General features: G+C 31.9%; 1 protein-coding gene across 1 annotated transcript in view; it reads right to left on the reverse strand.

The window, feature by feature from the left end:
- LOC145246803 (uncharacterized) overlaps positions 1-13,938 on the reverse strand; it is an 86,952-nt gene that overhangs the window by 48,003 nt on the left and 25,011 nt on the right. Inside the window, exons 4-5 of the mRNA XM_080108603.1 lie at positions 12,293-12,361; positions 2,170-2,330 (exon numbers count right to left, since the gene is read on the reverse strand). Of these exons, the coding sequence (XP_079964729.1) occupies positions 2,170-2,330; positions 12,293-12,361 (230 nt within the window). The remainder of the gene's footprint in view (positions 1-2,169; positions 2,331-12,292; positions 12,362-13,938) is intronic.

Below are 13,938 nucleotides of genomic sequence, written 5' to 3' on the forward strand. Positions count from 1 at the left end.
CGGCGACAGCACTCAGACGGGATGGAGAGGGGGGTGGTCACGTCTTCAGGGAGCAATGTGTTTATCTCAAGATTCGGCGTCAATCTGACTAATTTCAAGCAGCATTAGCACTATATAGTAAGGTCAAGTGTGGGGGAGACGATCTCCTAAGCCAATCGAGTCATGCCACGCATCTGGGGAATCCAAATTTGCGGGTGTGCAATTCATCAATATTTCCAGCTTTGTAATCTGAGACCAAAATATGATATCTTTTCCCATGACCCCCAGAGTTCATCGGCTGTCAGTCAGAACACCTGGTACTGAGTCCGTCGGGCCAGACAAAGTCAATGCTATCATTTTAACATTTCCTGTCATTTTCGAATAACAATATATCTCTGATTTCCAAACAATAAAGCAAAATATATCTATTTTGACAATGAAATAAAATATATATCCATATCTTCTACATTAAGTCATTGGGATATCCGCCGTTACCCGGGATCCATTAAAGCTATCTTAGCATAGTTATCCGGCTCACCAATGAGCGTCAAATCGCTCCCTTAGGTTGATTACGTTACATCTGAATGGTTTGAAGAAATGGCAAATAGTAATCAAGATTGTGTTGCTCAAAATCTCTGTGAAAACGATTAGACAAGATCTTGTGTGTATGTCGCTTACCTGTACACATTGAATTATTTTTAGTTTTAGGTGGAAACATCCCGCCTAGAAATAAATTCCTTGCATCATTCCAGACAACCAAAATCCTGAATTGGACGTGCTACCTGGTCGTCTTTAATTATTACATTTAAACTAAGAAGTCATTCTTCCTCAGTTGTAAATGTATAATAACTATTATTATTGACCCATAAAGAAAGGTTTTCATTCAAGTATGAATGAACTTGAATGAAAAATCTTGTTTATAAGTCAACGTATATTTATATATCATATCTCACATCACGCAAACTACTAACACAGTCATATCACTATCTACAAGGTTTGCATCGATTTTATTTTTATTTATTGAAATAAAAAATAAAGAGTAAATTAAAACAAATTCTACAAAAAATTGTAAATACAACTAAATTTTGAATTAATTTTCTATAAGGCCTCCACCTAGCAATACGTCACCTGGACAACAAGTAAATACAGCTAGAGCGTCATAGCAGTTAAATTCAGACTAACTCAATGCAACAGTCGCATCAAAAAGATATTAACATGTGAAGTTAATAAATACTAAATGGTGATTGGCTGAGCTGATCACAAGTTAGAGAAGTTGATTTTGAAGTAGTTATAACAGACGAAGACATAACATGATTGATTATAAATAAGTGAATATCTTAAATATTCTATGGCATTCATTGTCACCAATTTATCCACAAAGTCTATCTATGACAAAGAATTAAGTCCTTTAATACTCATGGAATCAAAAAAAAAAAAAAAAAAAACAGCTATTGTAGTGAAGAAACAAACCATTAAAGAATGACATTTTTTCTTTTGCTGTTCATTTATTAAAAAGATATTTTGTATGTGTTTGTTTCTTTTAAGTATTCAGGAGATCAAACTTATGATCATTAAAGTCATTCACTCAAATAAACTCATGTTATCAAGGGTTTTGTCCTAAAAGTTAACAACGGTAAATGTCTGAAAAAGAATTGTTGTAACACAAGACATTTCTTCAATGGATTGTGAGGCCTAGTTATAAAGATGGCCATAGTGGTGATGTGGCAGTAAATAATGCAACAAAATATTAAAAAAAAAAAAAAATGCTAACAACTCTCCTGCAAGATGCAAGCGTTTCCCTTGTCCACAAGGGAGAATAAAAGCAGAGTTTTGAAAAACAATCCAACACAGTTCATATTTTTTTTTCTTCGATACATGTTATTTTGAACTTCCTGTTCATGACACATACTCTGAAACTCAAACTTTACTTCAAATAGAATTTTCCATGATGCATAATTTTAACCTTACATGGAAATGCTGTTTTCAACATTATTTTTACCCATCTACATATCTTGCTATACTGCAACCAAAACATAACCACAACAATAAAATGATAACATCTGTCTGCTTAGAAATAATCTCCATATGATACATTAAACAAAATTCCAATCAATTTACATGCAAGGATATTTTTGCATTTAAACTTGTTGGTTAGAGTTCCTATTGTTTTTTTTTTGTTTTTTGTTTTACCTGAATGCATTTTTATGCTCTGTCAGTTTTCGTAAAGTATCAATAAACCGCTTTCTGTTGGAACCAGAAACTTCTATGCCATTCAGCTGACCTTCCAATAAATAAAGGTCGATTATTCGCTGTTGACTTTGGGTCAGTTTATCTCTATCAGCATTCACTTCCTATAAAGAAAAAAAAAAAAAAACAGCTATAAGATATACCAGTGTTTCCAAACCCTACAATGTGGTGTCACAATATTTTGGAAATATAATGGGGTATGATCCCACACAGTCGGGCGATTCTATTTATAAACGATGCTGCTATGAACTGACGAATCGAATTAATTCACGTTCTGCTACCAACCAATCAGAAACCAGATTTGCTCCATAAATATTAAACCTTTTCTGTAGCAATTTTGCATGTTTTTTTCCGTCTCGACACGGTAAGAATCTTTTGCTCTGTGGAACTGTCTACTGCAAACCAGTCACCTCTCAAGACTTGTGTGGAACAACGAACCATCGGAAACTGTTCTGAAATTAAACATGGCTTACACTTCTAGCTGTGGCTTGCTTAAATTCAATACGTGGCCCCTTCATGTCATTTTGAATTTTTATCTACGCTTTCCCTCAGTCTTTTGGTTGTAAATACAAATATTATTTGGAGTAATATTTTATCTGAATAAATTCACCTTTTTTGTTTTTTGTTGACCCTATTTCCAAACCATATCAACTACTCCTATCTCTAATCAACCTACGTATGATATATCCAGTGGTGAGGCCTCAATAAAGCTAATGAAAGATTTATTAGCAAACAAGTGAATTACAATATTAACAATTACAAAAACAATAGAAAAATTGGTTCCTGTCCAGAATTTCCCCTATATTAAAAGACAAAAAATCTGTATTATATATGTACCTGCGATGGAACAAATATTCCAAAATTATGTAGTTTTATTTTTAACAAAAAAAAAAAGTCAAATTTTATGAGTAAACAAAAAAGGGACTGTTTCTCATCACTATCCTGAAGAAACAAGGGTAGATAACTCCACAACAATTCAATTTTTTTTTCTTTTTACATAGGCATAACCACTTATCAAGGCCCGGAGACCACTCGAGGATAAGGGTTAAGAGTGTACAATAGTCAATTGGACAATATAGTAATCGTTAATAATGGAAATTCAGTAAATTTGTTAACTTAAGTGGAACGGCTCATCAAGAACTTGTTTATGTTGAACTTGAAGATAACCACATTGTAGTCACCTGGAAAGCAGGAAATCGGAAGACAATTCCATAGGCGTGCAGTTCTAAGAAAGAAGCTTTGTTCATGGAATCTACGTTTAGGTTTAGGCACAGATAAAGAGTGGGTGGAATTATTGACAGTGTTTTCAGCTAGACGAGTGTTTCTTGTGAAAGTTTGGCGAGGGGCGACCATAGATTGAAGCTCAGTCGAACACTTTCCATGAAAATAACGATAAAGTAGAGACAAACTCGCAACATCTCTTCTGTGAGATAGAGGTTGCAGCGAAGAGAAAGGGACATCTCCTACAAGTCTATTTTGAACTCTATCAAGGCAGGACAAGTCATTTCTAGCAGCTGCCCAGATGTGGCAACAGTACTCCATCCTTGGACATACCTGGCTCTTATATAGATAGAGAATTGCATCAGCAGTGAGATATCTACTGGATCAATAGAAGGATCCCACCATTTTTCCAGCAGCCTTAGCAACAGATTTGATGTACGTGTTCTATTTAAGATTAGGAGTAAAGGTCAAGCCCAGAAGCTTGTCAAAATATGAGGCCTCACCAAGAAGAGAACCATTCATTTCAATTGATGCCAGATAGGGATCAGAACGTTGATGATGTAAAGAGAGAAGCTTGGTTTTAGATGCATTAAAAGTAACCAGCCACTCCTTTCCCCATTGTACCACGTGCTCAAGATCAGAGGAGAGAGAATTGGAGAAAACTTGGTTGTTTACGGTCTTAGATGTGCTACCATAGATGGTGGTGTCATCAGCATAAATGTCTATGATTGATGTAAGGATGTGATTTGGAAGATCAGGAAAAGAGTTGGGCCCAGGATGGGACCCTGAGGGACTCCAGCATTAACACTGTGAGATTCTGATTTTTGCCCATCAACTACTACTCTTATGAACCTATCAGAGAGAAATGATTTAATAATGGAGAAGACATTCTCAGCTATACCTTGTAATGTGTAGTAGCAATGTCAGCAACATTTCGCCATTTAAGATTTTGAAAGAGTTTGGTTTATAACATTACTGATTGGTTGTAGCAGTCAACTTCATTTCTGACTTGTTCAATTAGAGGCCAGCTCCCAGGCTAGCTGATCACGTGACAGAGTTTTTAAAAGTTTAAACCCACAACAATTCCCTCGCTTTCTTTCTGGCTCTTGGATTGAAGAAATCTCTACAGAGCTTGGACCCAACTACTCTTTCGGATCACAATAAAACCCATCTGAGCCTTTTCAGACAGGGGTCAACTAAGATGGGGGGGGGGGGAGACGGAGACAATGAATCCAAATATGGCTACCACTGGATCCAATTACGGTACACAAATACACTCTTTTTTTATTCTACAAGACTGTTTCTACCCTTTTGTGAAGCACGCTTCTTCTACTAACTTCAAAACGCATCCACAAACTCTTTCTTTCAACAGGTCTGTCTAATCTTTCATCTACATCCATACACACAAAATCCTTCCAATGTTAACACTTTTTCTCACAATAAAGATAATAAAGTTGTTATTAAATGTTAGAATGGACCATTATTCCCAGTTTTGCCAGCTTGCTGTCACTTTGCAAAGTTCACTGCTTGAAATACTTGAAACCACAATTTCAAATAAACATTTCATTCATTAGTTTCTTGTAAAAACAAGACTTTTACATATAAATATTAACATCTTGATAATGTTGACATAAATTCATTTATAAAATAAGTCCCTAATGAAATCAAAGATAAGAGTCAATCATTAGTTACCATTGATCCCAGGTCCACTGACCCGAAGTGTTAGTACCTGTCAGTTTCATCTATCGATTATACAGAATTTGTTCCAGGTACAGTGTATACAAATGATTACATCCTCATTATGAAGTAATTTTTTAGTTGTAAAAAAGAAAAAAATTTTTTTTTTTTTTTAAACTCATTTTCACCCTAAACAAGGAATATTGCCACTTAGAACATATTTAGGATCGTGTCTAACTCATAATACACATGAAAAAATTCAAATTGCTTAAAATATTTTAATAATGGCATATGTAAAAGGTGTTGGATGATCCAAGAAAGAATCTTTTTAAATTTTTTAAAAATCTGACCAAAAAACAACTTTATGACTATTTTGTGCCTTGCATGTTTGGATATTTTTCCCTCTTTAAGACCATTGTTTTGTTATAATTTTTACACTACTTTTGTAGTAGAAAAGTTAGATCTTTGTTAAAACACAGGATTAAGCAATACAATTTGCCATACTTTTGTACAAAGAATCTGATTATGGCACTAAGATCTCCTGAAATTAATAGTTTCCAAATAATCTGCAGTGAATGCACATAAATATGCTGCAATACCATAAACATTCCATCTATCCATTAAAAAAAAAAAAAAAAAAAAAAAAAAAAACAAGTTAGAAAACTCAAATTACATTTTATATTAAAAAAAAACTGAAATCTAATACTAGGATGGTTTAAAAATGAATATATTGCAAGATTTCTTTGGTATTATTGTAGATTAACACCTTCTGCTAAATCACTACCACCTGCCTCTCCAAAACATGATTCTCCTTTTGTAGGCAATTACATATGGACACACTGATAAACTTGTCAAAAATAATAAAAACAGCAAAAATATAAATTTTATATCAAAATTTAATGTAAAATAATCTTAGATTTTAGAGCCATTCTAATTGTTTTTACTATGGGTTGGTTGGTTGGTTGTTTTACGGCATATCAACCCTTTTCAGGTTATTTAATGGCGAATCCGGTGATTTTGAAGAAAATTTTTTTAATAGAATATATTTGTTTTTTGCAAGTCAGTTTCTATTTAACCCATAGTTGGGACCCTAACAGGTACTACCACTCCGGGTCAGAGTGGACCTGGGAGCAATGGCAATTAAAGGGTGGCTCCACACTCCCCAGAGCCCGCAAACTGGGGCCTCACCATCAGATATAGTTTAAGGTCATATCCAGGACCGATTTTACTATGGGAAATAAATCCTGCATGATTTTTTTCCCTCAATAATTATGCATGTTTTTAAGAGTCTTTGTAAGAGGAGACTTGCCACTCAAACTTTAAATTACTGCTAAGACTAGGGGCAATTATATGCAAATACCTTGAAAACCTTGCAGAAAAAAAAAAAACAAAACAAAAAAAAACATTTTAGAATGAGGGATTAGTTTCATATATAAATTTAATGTAAAATAATCCACCATTTTCCAGGCCATTTTAACGTTTTAGGGCAGTTAATTTTTTTTTTCCATGAGAGACAATGTGCATATTTTTTTTTAGGGGTGGCTTTTTTCTTTTTTTTTTTATGATGATTATGTTTTAAGACAGCTTGTATGATGAGGGGAGGTTTCTACTTGGACTTAGGGTTAGCATTAGAGTTATGGAAATGTTTTTATCTTAAAATGAGCACTATTCGGACTTAGGGTTAGTCGTAGGATTAAAAGACATTTTTTCCGTGTGGGATTTGTTACTCAGATTTAAGGTTAGTATGACAGCTTCAAGGGAAGTACATTTAAGAAGTGGGCTTGTTACTTGGACCTAGTGGGAGTGTAATTTTACATATATTTCATAAACCTGACAAATGAATGAAACGCAAAATATTCTGTGTAGCTTAATTGTCATAAATATTTTCATAAATTACTACCTAGCTCTACCTATGTACTGTTGAAGTAAATACTGAAAATTTACACATAAAATTATATCTTCATATATTAATTAATGTGATTAAATGAAGTAATCATTATATATATATATATATATATATATATATATATATATATACACACACACAAACTTTTCAACTTAAAAAAATATCAAAAGAATTTGGATTACTAACAGCGCTAAAAAGCAAGAATGGCCAGGGAATAGGGGATCATTAAATGTTAAATTTATATGCAAAAATGATCCCGTATTTACTATAAACTAAATTATTTTTGTCACTTTTTATTTTTTTTCTAAGTTTTTTTTAGAGTATTTACACATAATCGCCTAAAAACATAATTTTTTTTTTTTTTCTAATTGAAAGCTATAAAGTCAATTAATGTTCAAAAGGCAAGTATATTTGAAAACCAATATTTCTTGAAGAAAATTTTATAAAAGAATCACAAATCATATTTATTTTAAATAAAGTTTTTTTTCCAAAATAAACAATTTACAAAACTCAATTTCAATCTGACAATGGCTGCTACTGACTAGCTTATAATTATTTGCGCAACAAGTCAAATTGTTTACTTTCACAGAAAAGTACTGAAAACTAATATCCCATATGACACAAAAATTTTCCTAATTTGGATATGCAAGATATCTGACATCATCTAATAGTAATACACACGGACGAAAAAAAACGCTTTGGATAATCATAGATTTCAAGGTAGTTCTACTAAAATAGCCATATTTTTCAAACCAAAGCACTTCAAGTCTTCAAATTACTACTGTTTTGTTCAGAAATGAATATACTTTCAAATGAATTAATAAATATGAATGTACATTATATATTTTAAGAGTTAAGCAAATAAAGTGATAAAAATGTGAACTTCATAAAATGGCATTTTCGGTAAGGTTTTGTAATGACCCTCCCTGTTTTCTAAAGGCCTGTACCATGATTGTATGAAGAATTTCGACATGAAATATGGGAACCAATCAGAAGAGGTGTTAATCTTAATACTGTCAAGTGTCCGAAATATTTTTGACCATTTCTTTTTTTGTTGTGTTAAAAATAAGCCTTCAATATGACGAGTATCGAACATTTTGAAAAAAAATTTCACCCGACACCCACTAGTAAGTAAATCACTCTTTTTACTATCTTTATCAATTAAAAGTATTATTCTGTGTTGAGTAGGACCGCAGTAATTGATAATAATTTAAAAGGACCTACCCCCCCCCAAAAAAAATGTTTCTATTTCTTGAATTTGGTCAAATTAAGTTAGTATTAGTAGCAGCAGGTGTAGTATTAGTCATAGCACAGTATAAACAACAGGCGTTCTTTAATTTTTATTCACGAATGAATTAAGAAAAACATGAAAATATGAATATAAATGTTCTGATATGTTTAATTAGAGCTATTTTGTTATCAGAATAACATTAGTTTAGAACTATTCGGTTTTCAGAATGTATAATAACAACAATCCCAACTAATTCGGCATTATGAATCCATTATAATTTTTCATATTTATGGTCAAATTTAAAAACATGGTTAAAAAAACAAAATAAACTTTTGTAGATATATAGCTTGCATGCACTTTTATTCATTGCATTTGTTTTGAACAGTGAATTAAAACAATGTTTTACTGCGAACAGCCACAAATGTTTTTTCAAAATCAAAAGATGTATGAAAATCTCGTTTGTATGGTTGTCAAAAAACAAACATATAACAAATAAATATTATCAAAGGCAAGAGAAGTTACTTTTCTACCTAACTGGATATGTTTTTCGTGTTTATATTTAATGTAAGATGTTTATTCAGCTCGAAAAACAGTGTTTACCGATGTATTCGAAAATTTAAAAATGGCGGCCAACTCTCTCTTTGAGGCGGTAAGTTTGTGAAAATGAGTTATAAATAAAAAACTAGACGAAATACTGTTAGAAACTCACTGAATATATGTACCCGTGACATAGGCGGATATATATTCGGCGGGTTTTTAACAGTATTTTGGCTAGTTTTTTATTTTTAACTCATTTTCCCAAACTTATCGTGTAAAAGGGATAGTCGGCCACCATTTTTAACTTTCCAATACATCGGTAAGCACTGTATGTTTTTCGAGCTGAATAAACATGTTACATTAAATAAAAACACTAAAAAATATCCAGTTAGGTAGAAAAGTAACTTATCTTGCCTTTGATAACATTTATTTCTTATGTATTTGCTTTTTGATAACTTTTTCGAATCTATGTGTACAGTAATATAAACCCCGTTATTTTTTTTCTACTTATTAAGCGAAAGGTATTTTTACCACTTGCTCCAGCGTAGTATAAACGGCCTATGGAATAAACACCTTCAACCTCGAAAATAGAAATCAACAAATTTATGGAAATTTCTTCGAAATTTCGTAATGCAGTTTCTTATTAAATTAAAACTAAATATAACATTTGCTGACTTATTTACCTGCCGAATACACATATATATATATATATATATATATATATTTCTAAAACACTCTTTAACTCTAACAATAACACTAAGTTTGAGTGGTAAGCCCCCCCCCCAACAAAATACCTCTGTAAGCCACATACAAGCGCCTAAAACAAACAAACAAACAAAAAATAGATCCTTCCTTAAAGAAAAATGCACATTAAAAAGAAATTGGTTAACTGTCCCAAAATGCTAGAACGGCCTGGAAATGGTGAATTATTTTACATTGAATTTTTGTGAAACTAACCGCCACCCCCCCTTCTAATATTGTTTTTGTTACTGTCAAGTCTACAGTATGTTCACACATAATTTTCCTTAGTCCTACAATTAATTCAAAGTCCGAATGGCAACCCTCCCCATATTCTCATTGCATAGAAACCTTCTTAAAACGACACATAATCATCTTAAAAAAAATAAAACAAAAAGCATACAGGATTTATCTCCCATAAAAAAAACCCCCAGTTAACTGCCCTAAAACGCTAGAATGACCTGTAATGGGGAATTATTTTCCATTAAATTCTAAAATAATTTGTTTATCTTTCATTAAAGTTTTTCATGGCATTTCATACATAATTGCCTAAAAAGGTAGAATCACATTTTGGAGGGGTGGTCAGAAGGGGTTGGGTGGGGTTAAACAGGTGTTAATCTACAATAATACCAAAGAAATATTGCAATATATTCATTTTTAAATGGTCTTATGTTTAGATTTAAGTTTTTTGTACATAAAGCACATTATAATTCAACTTTGAGTTCTCCAACTTCTTTTCTGTTTATGGATACATGGCATTTTTAAGGAATTGCAGCATATTTATGCAGATTTACATCAGATTATTTGGAAACAATGAACTTTGGGATATTTTCAGGTACATATTCTGATTCTTTGTACAAAAATACACTTATATGGTAAATTTCATTGCTTAGTCTTGTGTTTTAACAAAGATATGACATTTTTACTGAAAAAGTAGTGTAAAAAATGTGACAAAATGCATATGTCTTAAAGAGGAGAAAATATCCAAACGTGTGAGGCATAAAAATAGTCATAACTTCCTTAATTTTAATCAGATTTTTAAAATTTTAAAAGATTCTTTCTTAGCTCATCAAGCTCTTTCTATGTATACCAACATTGAAATATTTTCATCTATTTCAATTTTTTCATGTGCATTGCTACATCTAATTTCAAATTCCAAAGCCACCATTTCCTACAAATCAAAGCAACTGAGATAGACACAAAAATGAGCTCCAGCTACCATACCAATATATCCACATTTGCATGTGAAAACTTTGAGAAAAAAAAAAAAAAAAAAAACCCTGCTGAAAATGAAATCATCTCACAAAACAATTTCAATTTAAAATATAGATTCTCAAGATATATCCCCTCCCCTAAAGACAATATGATTTAACTAGAAAACATTTGCATTCCTACTTTTATTTCTTTGTTCATTTTAACACGGTAAATAGAGGATGGCAATCTGCAGACACCATTTTCAAAGCTTAAGAACCTTTTCACATAGTTTATTCTATCATCTTGAAAAATAATCTATATATCTATAAAAGTGTGTGTGTGTGTGTACATTTCCCTACGCAATAACTCTGTCAATTTTCAGTCTGCAGACTCAAAATTTGATATACAAGGTACTGAGATGTAGGAAAATCTTTGTAATCCGTTTTCGGACAGAAATTTGGCTGTTAAGAGGTCAAAGTTCAACGATTTGACCTTTGAGAACTCTACTAAACTCCTCCGCCAATTTTGGGACTAAACACTTGAAATTTTAGATATAGGTTTCTTGGACATAGATCTAACTTAATAACTTAATTTGAGCCCAAAACAATAAATGTTAAGGGGTCATAATAGGGGTCAAAGTTAAAAAAAACTTGACCTCTGCAGTCTCTACCAAATTACTCAATTTCTGGTCTAAACATTTGAAATTTTACATAAAGGGTAATCAGAGATAGGGAAAGCTTTTTGATCGGTTTGGGTCGAAAATTTGAGTTACCAATATATTAATGTATGTATGTATGTTTGCATGTCTGCCTAAAACCTTCGACAGAGGCGATAGATTTTCACAAGATCAGTATCGTTTTGAAGCTCGACCCTTCAGACGCCAAATACTGAAAAATTGGCTAAAAACATTAATTTTTTCACCCTCAACACTGGGCACTTTTCTATAGGGAGGGGGGGGGGTCGCTTTTTTTGCCGATATTTTCGAAAGTCATCCCCTCTTTTCGATTGTCTTGTCTTAATTTAAACCTATGTCACTTCCAGTTTGATGGTGGTCATAACAGCAAAGACATCAGGTTTTTTTTCTGTTCTTTTCCTCCTTCACGGTATGGGTTCAAGCCTGCCTTCCTACTATCACTTTTTTTTTTCTTTTTGTTCAACATACACATCCAAACACCCGGGCTGAAATGTTAGTTGTTAATAAATGATGAGTAAATCATATGACAATCATGTTGACTCACTGGTTCTTGTTAGATTAAGCAACGTTAAACCTGGTCAGTACCAGATGGATGATCATTTGTGAATAACAAGTGCTCTATGCAGGAGGATGTCAACACCTCCCTACTAATGTCACCATCTCTCCTAACTGGTATATAGGAACCGCTTGTAAATTTAATATTCCCTAGAAACTTTCCCCTTTGATAGAAGCCAGTTTAACATGTCTAGGGTGAATGCTGCTGCTTTTTTTTTTTTTACGTAATCTGCAACAAAAACTTTGTATTATTTGATAAGTGGTGATTGAAAAGAAATGGTGTGAATAAATGAAAGAAATTGTTTAAACTTACTTTAACAGCCGTATAAAGTGGTTCACTGATCCATCGTTCATTTTTAGCTTGATCAACATATGAGTGAGTCTGTCATTTAAAAGTGAAAAAGAAAAAGACAATATTAGATGAAAAAAAAAAAAAAAAAGACATTAATATTAGATGAAAAAAAAAAAAGAAAAAGACATTAATATTAGACGAAAAAAAAAAGTAAAAAGAAAAAGACAATATTAGATGAAAAAAAAAGTAAAAAGAAAAAGACATTAATATTAGATGAAAAAAAAAAAGTAAAAAGAAAAAGACAATATTAGATGAAAAAAAAAAAAAAAAGAAATAGTTATCTTTTATTTTTCTTTAAAAATTTAATTATTTGTCAATATTTAACCATTACCAAAATTATACTCAGGGGAGAACTGATTGGGTCGAACATATTTTGCTAAGAAGATAGACGCAGACATTAAATAACAATATTTCTACAAGCATTTAAAACATATTTTGTTCCTATTTACTTGCCTTTCCACAAGGATAAAGTTAGACACAAGGCCAGTTTTTTAATGAAAGGATCCCCCCTCCAAAAAGACATTCTGAATTGGAGCAAAATTAAACATTACCTCACTCTAGTAGGATTTCTCCATCATTAATCAAAGACAGAATAGACTAAGTGTAGCATCAAAAAAGTGTTCCCAGCTAATTTGTTCATTTTGAACGTTTCATGATATATACAGCAGTGTTAAGTCAATTTATGATTCATTTGTATATTTAATAGTTTATAAATAATAAATAGGATTGCTCTAAGTGAGAATGGTCCTGGGAGTGAATGCAGATGTTATTTGGGTGGGTTTGTCCATTTTACAACAAAGCAAACCATTTTTGGTTAGTTTTAATAATTATTATTATTATATTGGTTGTTATTTTCACAATGTTTTCACCAATGTGATCTCAAACCTTCTGCAGATGCTTCTTCTGGAACTTGGGAACCTATATGAAATTTCAAATTGAAACTATTATTTCAACCATGAAGGAAGATTTTTCTCATTCTGTCAACCATTATCAATATTAATTAATTATGTTATTCTTAGTTATTATCGCCTGTAGTAAAGATTGAGCTGTCACTTCGAACTGATTCTGGAAGTTACAGGTTCAATTCTTACTATCAATGATAACTAAAAATAAAATAATCATTAACACTTTTACTCAGTCATGGTTGATAGAACAAGAACAATCTACTCTTCTGGAATGAGTAAAGGATTTTGTGTGAAATTCCATATTGATTTCTAAGTTTGATATAAAAATATCCCATGAAAGTAAAATTGGCTGAAACTTTGTAAAAAATAATAACAAGATGAGAATACGACTCTGAATAATCCATGACAGTGGTTAAGTGTTAGCAACACAAACTGAAAACATGGGTGTATCAGATTCAAATCTAGTTTATTCTACAGAAACAGTTTCATCAAAACCCAATGTGTCTAACCTGGAGAAGAGGTAAATAAATATTCAAAAATAATCCAAAATACAAATTATCAAAATAATCAATTTTTTTTTTACATTCTCAAACTTTTTGTCTCATTCAAGCTCGAAATGCTTCTTATTGCAAATGATTCATTTTATAATTCATTAATGAAACAAAAATTGATATTTTTCACAGGGGGAAATTGTCGGTTCAT

The sequence above is a fragment of the Euprymna scolopes genome, chromosome 24 (assembly GCF_053919585.1).
Source record: "Euprymna scolopes isolate OS-2025 chromosome 24, ASM5391958v1, whole genome shotgun sequence".
Lineage (NCBI taxonomy): Eukaryota > Metazoa > Mollusca > Cephalopoda > Sepiida > Sepiolidae > Euprymna > Euprymna scolopes.